Here is a 10,425-nt window from a genome sequence, read left to right on the forward strand (position 1 = left end):
GGGGGAACTAGAGTGCCTCAGCCAACTGCGCTGTAAGCTCGGTCAGGTTCAGGCCCTTGCAACATTTTAAAATGGCGTTAAAATGGCATCATTATTCATGAGTCCAGCCCTGCTGGCACGGTCACGTCTTCTTTGGCTTGAGAACAAATTTGTTTGTTTCGGGGAACTAATTTTAAAAAGTTACAAGAAATAACTATAAGAGGAACCACTGCCAGCAAAAGCTTTCAGGTTGAGAAACAAGGAGACGTCGCTGAACTGTGCCCATTTTAAAATCTTTTGTTCGACACAAATTTAAACTCCTTGAAAACCAGACAATAAATCTGCTTTAACAGAAACCGTGCTTAAGCTCTTGGTTAAAGATGAGACCAAGAAGGTATTCATAATTCATAGCCGACCTAGAGTTTGAGTCGATTTAGTACTGTAAGTGATGGCGTAATGAATGAGCATCACAGAAAACAAAAAAATACGAATCCTAAATGAAATCAGACTATGTATCTAATAGAATCAATGGAAATGGCCTGGGAATTTATTTTCTTTTCCATGGCACTGCACATAGGTACTCTTTAACATTAGACTTTTGACAATTTGTATTACAAAGCAATCCTGGCTGGATGTGAACACTTTTAAAGGCCTTTTTAATGGCAACCTTTTCAGTTCAGTCACTTGGTAGTTCTGTGCGGGCGACAAGGATATGCCCTTGCCATTTTTTTTCATTTAGCGAGAATAAAAGCCAACCCGCGACCAATTAGTCACACTTAAATGTGATTTGGTGACATTTTTGTTCCTGAACTCTTGGTATAAATTGGTCATTTAGGAAACGACTCGGGAGAAAGATAAGGGATGTCATTCTACAACTGTGTAATTCCACTTACAATTGCAAGTTTAAAAAATAACAGAAATGATCAGGTAAATATATTGAACTTAGCCATTTTTCTTTCAATGTAGGATTGGATAAGAACTTCTCTCCCCCTCCCAAAAAAATTTTTATAGCATAAATCAGTAATATAAAATTAATACGAGTTTTTCTTGCAGTGTCTTCAGGCTAACTGTTATATTAATTCTCTGGATTTCAACAATGCATATGTGGAGGTGTTACCCTATTGTTCCTTCTATGGTAAGTAATGAACCTTACTTATATACACAGATGTTATATGGTGTTTGTAACATTGTGTTATTGCTTTAAATATATGGTGTTTGTAACATTGTGTTATTGCTTTAAATATAAGACTTATCAAATATATTTAACATAAATCTAACTATCAAAAGTTTTTGAAAAACCTTTACTACAAATATATATATGAATTGCTTGATAAAGCATTTTGTGTGTCTGCTAAAATTAGAACTTTCCAGTTGTTTATTTCCATGGATCCAGATTTTGAATATAGGAATTTAATAGTTTGAAATAAAAGATGCTGGTTTGCTAATTGAAATAATTTTATTTTAATAACTTTTTACCCTATATTTCTTTATTCATGTGTTGTTTTAATGACTTGAAATATGATACAGTTTAAAGTACACCATTATGTATCTGAAAATAGATATGAGCATTTGGAGTATTATATGAAGGAAAATGGATGAAAATTTAGTAAAAGATCAGAGTTTCAGAGTCACTATATGTAAATATCTGGCCCATTATCTGCAGCAAGAAAAGCAAATTAGCGTACTCTAGATTTAGGCCATTTTGATTTCTTTAGAAAGTTATAATTCTAGAGAAAGTCATAATTACAGGCATCCCTTGGTAAGCATTTCAATTTGGGTCTGCAATACCTATCCTAACATTTTATCCATTGCCCTGTGACTAACATTGATGGGACTGTGTTCTTCCTATACTGGCTTTCAGCAGGATACATATTCCAAATACATTCTGGAGCCACTAACACATTCACCACCATTTTAAAGCATGGCTAGAGTTAGATTGGTGTAAATGTATTTTACTTACAGTGCACATTTTAAATAGTTAAAATGAACAAATGTCTGATCATTTCAATGACATTATATACAAATTATTCAAGGCACATTGGCATGAAAAAGAATGATTAGTCAGGACAGAGATGTTCCTTTCCTTTATTCCGGACAGAGATGTTAGTTTACTACCGTCACATAACAGAATATTTATCAGATAGGTAGAAGCTATATTGCATTTGAAGAGTGAATGGGTGTGGGGAAAGTCCCCTAGAATACACTGGTTACTTTCATAATGCTCATCAGCTTCCTCTCATGAAAATCTTAGGGTTAGTGTTGGATTTATAGAAGGGTTGCCAACCTCCAGGTAATAGCTGGAGATCTCCTGCTATTACAACTGATCTCCAGCCAATAGATATCAGTTCATATCAAGACATGGCCGCTTTGACAATTGGACTCTATGGCATTGAAGTCCCTCCCCTCCCTAAACCCCGCCCTCCAAAATCTCCTGCTGGTGACAAAGAGGGACCTGGCAACCCTAATTTATAGGTAGATTGTATATCAAAATGTATCCAAGAGTGTAGTGGTTAAGAGCAGCGGACTCTTATCTGGAGAACAGGGTTTGATTCCCCAGTCCTCCACAAAAAGCTTCCAGGGTGACCTTGGGCTAGTCACAGTTCTCTCTGAACTCTCTCAGCCCCACTGACCTCACAGGGTGTCTGTTGTGGGGAGGGGAAGTGAAGGTGACTCCTTAAAGGTAGAGAAAAAGTGGGGTATAAAAAACAATTCTTCTTCTTCCAACTGGGATTTTTACATCACAATGATATTCTCACATTTTAATTAATAAAACATATTGGCTGTACAAGTAGAACCTATTAGTATGCCATTTATCTTATTGACATGAACTTTCAATTAACCTTTCTCTAACAGTTGTCTTCTGTTTTGTACAATAATTCTGTTTTTTCCAGGGTATTGATTAGTGTTCATCCATTTTTAATAGATATGTTTTCGTTCAGGCCTCATTGTGGAGATATGAAATGTTAAATATATTCATTTTTATTCCTCTTCCCACATACCTGTTATCAATTTGCCTTTAATATACATTTTAAGAAGGCTCTGTTATTAATTAGTTATAAACCCTAATTGGTTATTATGCCTCTAGAAACTCAAGGTTATTTGAATTAAAAAGTTGCAGCTGCACCATGGTTCTTTATGAAAAGAAAGTAAAATGTACGTATACAGAAGCTTTGTCCAGCAATTTTTGGTCAGAATCCTTGGGGTTGTTATGGGGTAGGGTTTCTAAGCTGTGTCCTCATAGATGCATGTTACTCATATGGCTTCTGATTCATCTTCAGCTCCTAGCAGGAACAGCACAAATACCTTAATTGCTTCCAGAGCTGACTTCACTCACAGCCCATTCCTGAGCCGAAATGACAAAAGTCTTTAGGAGGCCAGGAAGGGTCTGTGCCGGCGTCCAAGCCCCCTGTGCTGGCGCCCAGGCCACTTACGCCACCCAGGGTGGCACAGATGCCGGCGGGTGTGTGTGCACGCCATCCTCCTGGTGCTGCTGTGGCAGTGCCGCCCAGGGACACCCACACAGCCTCATGCTGGCATGTTCCTGGGGGCGTTCCCAGGGCCAGGGGAGGATCTGCCTTTAGGTGGCCTCCTTAGTCCTTTTGGGCCAGGAACGCCCCCTTTGCCTGGAGATACGCCACCTTTTTAGGTGCAACCCAGTGGAGCGGATCCATGGGTTTTACAAGTAAGGGCAAGGTTTCAGCTTCAGTGTGTGGGGGGAAACCTCCTTTGGAGGCAGTGCAGCTGCGCTACCTCCAGCCACCAGTGCAGCCCTCTCTCTCAGGAATGGGCTGCCCATTATTCATCTGGCATACAGTAGTAAAGTACAAGAGGCAATTAAACAAAGCCATGAATAAAACTGGGGATGTAGCCGGCTCAAGGTTGACTCAGCCTTTTATCCTTCCAAGGTTGGTAAAATGAGTACCCAGCTTGCTGGGGATAAAGGGAAGATGACTGGGGAAGGCACTGGCAAACCACCCTGTAAACAAAGTCTGCCTAGGAAATGTCGGGAGGTGACGTCACCCCATGGGTCAGGAATGACCCGGTGCTTGCACAGGGGACCGTTACCTTTTACCTACCTCCCCATAAGCATCTCTTTTTTTTCTGAACTGGATCAGAGTTGGCAGTATCCTACCACAAGTCTTTCACTAGTTTCTATACAAGACATGTCTTGCTTTCCCTTTGTCTCTAAGCCTCCTGCTTTGGCCATACAGGGGAGCCAACGAGAGTTTATGTGCTCAGGCAACAGTTGGTTGTTCTTCAGCTTCTACCTCCATGCAGCTCCACCCCCAGCCCTGAATGTGATCAGGGTAACACCCCTTGCTTCTGTCGGTGTTGGGAAGTTTTGATGTGAGAGACTAAGTGCAGTCATAAGCAGAGTTATATCATTCCAAGTGCATCAAGTTCTGTGGATTACAGGGGTATCACTATGCTGAGGGCTGCACTGTTAGGTTCCAGTCCCTGACCAGCACTAAAGGCAATTTTGTTGGCTAGGGCAAGCTATTTTCAGCCTACCCTGTTTCAAGGGCTAGATTTGCAAAGGATGTATTATGGACATTTGTTTGCCCTTCAAACAGGACAGGAAAGGAAAACACCTAATTCCTCATTGAAGTGTAGCAATAATGAACCAGTCCCTTGAACCATGGCTGTTAAGCTTTCCCTATCAGCAAGAGTGAAATTACTATTAAACAACTAGTCACAAAAACTACGTTTTTGGCAACAACAAATGTACATCCCCTCTTAAAGGAAAGCCAGAACAATAGAGAATCATTCATAGTAGCTTTTTTCTGAGCGTAAACCCAGCTACAACAATAGCAGCAGTCCTTACAGGTAAGTCGTGCTTTCTCATCCATAGACCTCATAAAAACCTGATATTCTATATCTGCAATCTAGAGATAATACAAATTCATCTGTCTTTGGAAGCCTAAATGGGTTTATGTGTGTGCTTGTCATAAACGTAGATATATCTGTTTGTGGCTTTCCCTTATCTATATTTTTCTCCCCAAATCTTCAGACCAATAATCTTTTTTATTTGAATTGCCAGCTGTCCGGGAAATCTGATTACAGCCTCCTCGAGATGAACCGTTGCCTAGCCAAGGTGGATGGGCCTGAAGAGCTAGCATTGTTAAAGCCTTTCCTGGAGAAGATGCTTATTAAAAGGTCCTTTCGAAACGGGGTTGGATCGGGAGTAAAAAAAAATACCTTTCAAAGAACAAAGTTGTAGAAAAGTGCCTGAGGAAATACACCAATCACGAAAACAACCACCACACAATGCTTAACTGGATGTGGTTAAAATTGTTCGTAGTGTGTTTTAGATGATGAAACCAATAAAGACAAATGTATCGGTGTAATGACAACAGATCTTTATTTGAAACGGTGAAAGCAAATGTGATTGTTCAAAGCCAACATTTCTTTCAGAGTCACAGAGTATGCATTTTATTCTATTTATATAAAAAGTATTTTTTATTCAACTCCACCTGTTAGAAACTATGGGCGTTTCCACACCAGTAAATTATCACTGAGTATCCTCATTCTTTATCTACAAGGTTTGGCAGTGTATTCAAAGTTTTTTGTCCACATGCTGCCTCTTCCCTTCCTCCTGAGAACATTTTGCCCTGTTCCCACTTCCCAGAAAAAAACCCAATATGTTCCCTGGGGAACGTCGCATCATTCGTGACATTGCAGGATGCTCCCCCCTCTCCCCCTCTTTTTTGTTTGTTTCCGCCTATGCCATCTTCCAAAGCTATCTTATCATGCCAGTGTGGCTTCTATTCTTCTGTCTCCTCTCCTTACCACCACCAGCCTCTTCCGTGAGGGCTGCTGCTCTTCCTGGCGACCTTGCAGCCACTGTAAAATGTAGGAAAGCATAGACATTCGGGGGCTGACGAGAAGAGCAGGGAGCCGTGCGTGCGTATTTGTTTGTGCTGCATTTGTTAGCTCACTAGCGAGGACCCCTCTTTCCCCTGCTGCCCCCTCCCAGGTAGTCTGCTGAGTCCAAAGTCCCAAGTCTCTCAAGGGGAGAAGGAAGGGGGAACATTTAGGAGCTACACTCCTTCAAAATGCATAAGAGACCAGGCATAAGATAAATTATGGTCGCAAATCAACAGGGGGTGGTGGTGATTAGTCTAGCGCTTCAACCTCCCTTTGCTTGTCCAACGCTTTAACATTCCTTCACTAATCCAACTGCGATTAATCACAAAACCCCCCACAGAAAATGGTTGGTGAGGGAGGGGGAATGGGAGGGAGATGAGCAACTCAGTGGGTGTGTTCAGTGGAGGGGGAGGAGACGTGAATAGCACCCTAAACATGTCTGCATCTCAGGGGAAATCGTCCTGGAAACAGTGAAAAAGAAAACATCATCGTAAAAGTGTTTGCAGATAACACAGACAAAACAATTGCAGAACATTTCCAATACCAAATGGAGGGGAAATGGTGCAGATACGAGAACATGAAACGTTTCATTAGATGTTGCAAAAACTTAGTGCGGAAACGGCCTATCTCTCTTAACACAAAAACAAGCGCTGTTGTTTGCATATGTTTATTTGCAACCAGTCTTGAAGACAGCATCTGAATGTGTTCATCTCTGGTTTAAAGAAATAGTTTCCTGAGTTTTGCTGACATGATTCTCATTTACATGATAACATTGTAATATAATCTCATTTATCAAAAGCACTAGGCATTAGGATGAATGGAAGTTATATGGGACTACAGGGAACAGGTCATCCACTTTCACATAATGGTCGCTCAGCTTTTCATAATATGGTTTCTACAAAGACGCAATGGACAATGGACAATTCAGTTAGCAATGAGCTCTGTAAATTAATCTTGCACTCTCCTTTCTAAAGTATTTTATAGGTCATCTGCCTCTTTACAGAAAAGACACCTATCTTCTAGGAGTTTTCAATATTAACACCGTATATGTGGCCTCAGATTTTTTAATAACATATAAGATTACCTCCTCAGAAATAACACTCTGGGGGTATACCATTACTTTTTTGCAGTGTCCTAGGAAATCAATGTAGAAATGGCATTCTTTTTGCTTTGGTTCATTAAATTATGCACCAAATATTGGTTGAGTTGAGCCAAACATAACACCCATCAAGTTTTTGTTCATTTTTTAAAAAGACTGAAGTCTGTGCAATGATGGAAAATATTGTTTACTTTTTAGGTCTTAACTTTTATTTCTTTGCTGTATAAAAATAGACCTGGTTAGCTGTGCAGTCGCAAAACATTGTAGATTTTGTCAACAAGGAAAGGTCATCTGCTGAGTTACATTATTTGTGTGACTTTTACCTTGTGGCCATTTTGTAGTGATGTAACAAACTCAGTGTGCTGGTATTAAGATGTTATAAAGATTTGACTGGATACAAGGCAAAAATATCAATCATTATATAAATGGTTTAAATGATATAATTTAAACATCACAAACAAAGAAATTAGTAAAAGGAGATTTAGAGGATGAATAATAAAGTTAATGTGCTTGAAATGCAATAAAACAAAACAACATCATCAATCTGTTGTCATATGAATAAAAATATGTAATGTACATGCTCTGTCGTGGACATTTTTTGGGGAAGAAAGTACTAACATTGATGGAAGATTTCTGATTAATTTGGGGGTGGTTTGGCAGGATCTTTGGTTTATTTTAGAGTGCAGAGCTGCTTTAATGTATATTGACTACTAGGCCAAACTAAATCACAGAGGACATTGTTCTCTAACCTCAAGCCTTTTTACCAACAATTGATTTGAGAAGACAATTAACTTGAGCTATATAGTCAATGTATCATCAGTATATCTAATTCTCAATGTGGTCAAATCTGCAGATTCTTAAATATGGAGACTGGACCCAGGAACAGACAAGACGGATCTTTCTATAAACCTAAGAAAAAACCTTGGTTTGCAGAACAATCTGAAATCTAAAAAGAACCAGAAACATTGTTGGGGGGGGGGGGTAACATCCCCAGTAATAGAAACCGCACCTGTAGCTTTAAGCAATGGATGCCCTCAGTGGTCGTTGCTAGGCAACAGTAACAGTAAGACCAACTTTTAAGCCCTGGTTTCTGTCCCTTTCCAGGGCTATTTTGGCCTTTGAGGGAATACTCGTTGGAACCAGGCCTGTTAGCAATCACTAGGTGACTTGAGACCACCTGACTGGCATGGAACCCAAGTCCAGTGCTTGCTACTGCTCAACAGCAGCCACCACACAAAAGCCAGTGTGGTGTAGTGGCTGGAGTTTCATACTAAGATCTAGGAGACCCAGGATCAAATCTCCATTCCGGCATGTTCACTGAGTGACCTTGGACTTTAGTTGCCAACTCCATGTTGGGAGATTCCTGGAGATCTGGGGGTAGAGCCTCAGGAGGATAGGGCTTGGGAAGGAACCTCAGTGGGGTATCATACATACAGTCCACTCTCCAAAGCAACTATTTGCTCTAGGAGAACTGATCTCTGTAGCCTGGAGATCAGTTGTAATTTTGGGAGTTTTCCAGGCCCCATCTGGAGGTAGGCAACCCTAATTCCTATGCACCAGCCACCCTACCTTTATCTGGGGATCTTCAGCAACTTCCCTCCTGCTGGCAGCCTAGTGGTAGAAGTAGGAAGAAGGAAGTAGGAAAAGGGTCTCCCCTTTGGGGGGAATTTAAGGAAAGGGAAAGAGGACATAGTGGGGGAAGGAAAAATCAGATGTCCCCCTCAAGTCCTTGAAGGTCTCCCACTTGTCTATTTCTAAGCTAAGAACTTTTGCATAGTAGGACAGTGTCAGTGTAAGGGATCTTGCAGTACAAGGGCAATACAATCAGAATGGGATGTCTGCTGGTTCCAGGAGAGGCTATATGTTCTAAATAAATGAATAAATGATGTCCTAAATCCAACTTTGTGATGTACAAAACCATTAAGCATGAAAATAACAGTGGATAATAGGGCTGGACGTGGGCTCAATCAACATAAACAAAGTGTAGGGTGTAGTTGTTATTCATTATATAACACAAAATAGGCATTGCAAAAATCAGTCACAGCTGTACTCAAGGTTAGAATCTGAATGAGATCAACTTAAGCAGTCTATTAGCTGGTGGTTTTGAATTGCCTGTTGGGTGGCTTTTCAGAGCAGCCAGTTTTGATGGCCTCTGCCTCTTTATTAAAATTTCCCTCATGATGAGCTGGATAGCAAATGTGGTCACAAGGGGGTACTACTGAGATGAAACATTTAACAGATATATTTGATTGTCATCCAAATCTTACCATGTCAGAAAGAAATTTCATTCCTCGGCCCTTCAGCCTTTAGCATTTCTGTACGTAAATGAAAAATTACACTCATGACCCTTTATTCACGATCCTTTTACATAATATTAGAACAATATAACCACTTGGGAGAGCCCAATGAACCAAGTCCATTTAGACACTAGCCTTGCTGTTTCCAGAAGCGTTGTGACCTTGACATAGGAAGTAACCACATTGTTTGCTTGATTTGATGTGATTTGCAGTTCTAATAGCATGGGATGGAATCCACTGAAGATCAGTATTCATGCTGCTCCCATAATTTAAATACTAGCCCTAACACAGATTAGAAAACAAGCACTTCTATCCACCCATAAACATTCAGTGAAAGGATGGGGAAAATTGGGGTGTGTTTTCTTAAACCACTGTTATACCACCTTGATTGTAAATATGACAGGGTGATTAAAAGTAGAGACTAGAATGCTCTCTAAGTCAGTACATCAAGCTCCAGGAGAGCATTAATCAAACCAGTTTCTGGGCACAGCTGGAAGTGATTGATCTGCACTTAGTGGGTCTCCAGGTCAGAATCTGCAAGTTGGGTTGTTGTCTACCACTCTAATGCTCTGCTTACAAGTAATGATGCATACTGTATCCAATGCCCATTATACTGTATAACCGTGCCCTGACGCAACCTAGTAGTTCTACTTTCAATAGTATTTCAGACTGCAACCTCACTCCTTTCTGTTTGCATGATTCGGGCCTGAATTAAAAAAAAAATGGAAAGAATAATTCCTCTGAAGCAACAACAAGGGAAATGGGGAGAGAAGGAACATTTTGCTTCTCACAGAGTATTGGCAAAAGAGGCAATTAGATAACTTGATGTAAAAGCACATTATTTACTTACAAGATTGAAATTAGTTATTGTAATGGCATACAACGGGCCTGATGATTACCAAGCATATATTTAAAAAGAGGTTCTTTCTGTTTAGATGCTAATTTGCTTTTATTTGCATATATATGGGTAATTTAGCATCACAAACCACTGTATGCATAATAGGAAACAGTCTCTTGCCACTTTTAGATCTAAATATCGTTTTGATTGCAGGAAAGAACAAGACAGATGTGAAAAGGGTATATTACTTATTATTAGCATAATAAGATACAAATAAAAATCACTGAGCAGAAAGAAACTGGCACGACTATTAAGAGACTGGATTATAAAGAAAATAAAAATAT

At 40.0% G+C, this 10,425-nt stretch overlaps 1 protein-coding gene across 1 annotated transcript; it reads left to right on the forward strand.

Moving 5' to 3' along the window:
* The first annotated feature begins 841 nt into the window (after positions 1 to 841).
* Positions 842 to 5,200, forward strand: NPS (neuropeptide S). The gene is made up of 3 exons (XM_056850276.1): positions 842 to 906; positions 1,033 to 1,114; positions 5,021 to 5,200. The coding sequence occupies exons 1-3, from the start codon at positions 899 to 901 to the stop codon at positions 5,198 to 5,200; spliced, it is 270 nt and encodes an 89-aa protein (XP_056706254.1). The 5' UTR covers positions 842 to 898.
* The last annotated feature ends 5,225 nt before the right edge of the window (positions 5,201 to 10,425 follow it).

Source organism: Euleptes europaea, chromosome 5 (assembly GCF_029931775.1).
Source record: "Euleptes europaea isolate rEulEur1 chromosome 5, rEulEur1.hap1, whole genome shotgun sequence".
Classification (NCBI taxonomy): Eukaryota; Metazoa; Chordata; class Lepidosauria; order Squamata; family Sphaerodactylidae; genus Euleptes; species Euleptes europaea.

What these genes read in the sequence shown, in the direction of transcription:
- NPS (XM_056850276.1), top strand. An exon ending in ACCCTATTGTTCCTTCTATG is followed by an intron (nt 1,115 to 5,020) that starts GTAAGTAATGAA and finishes TTGAATTGCCAG; the next exon opens with CTGTCCGGGAAATCTGATTA.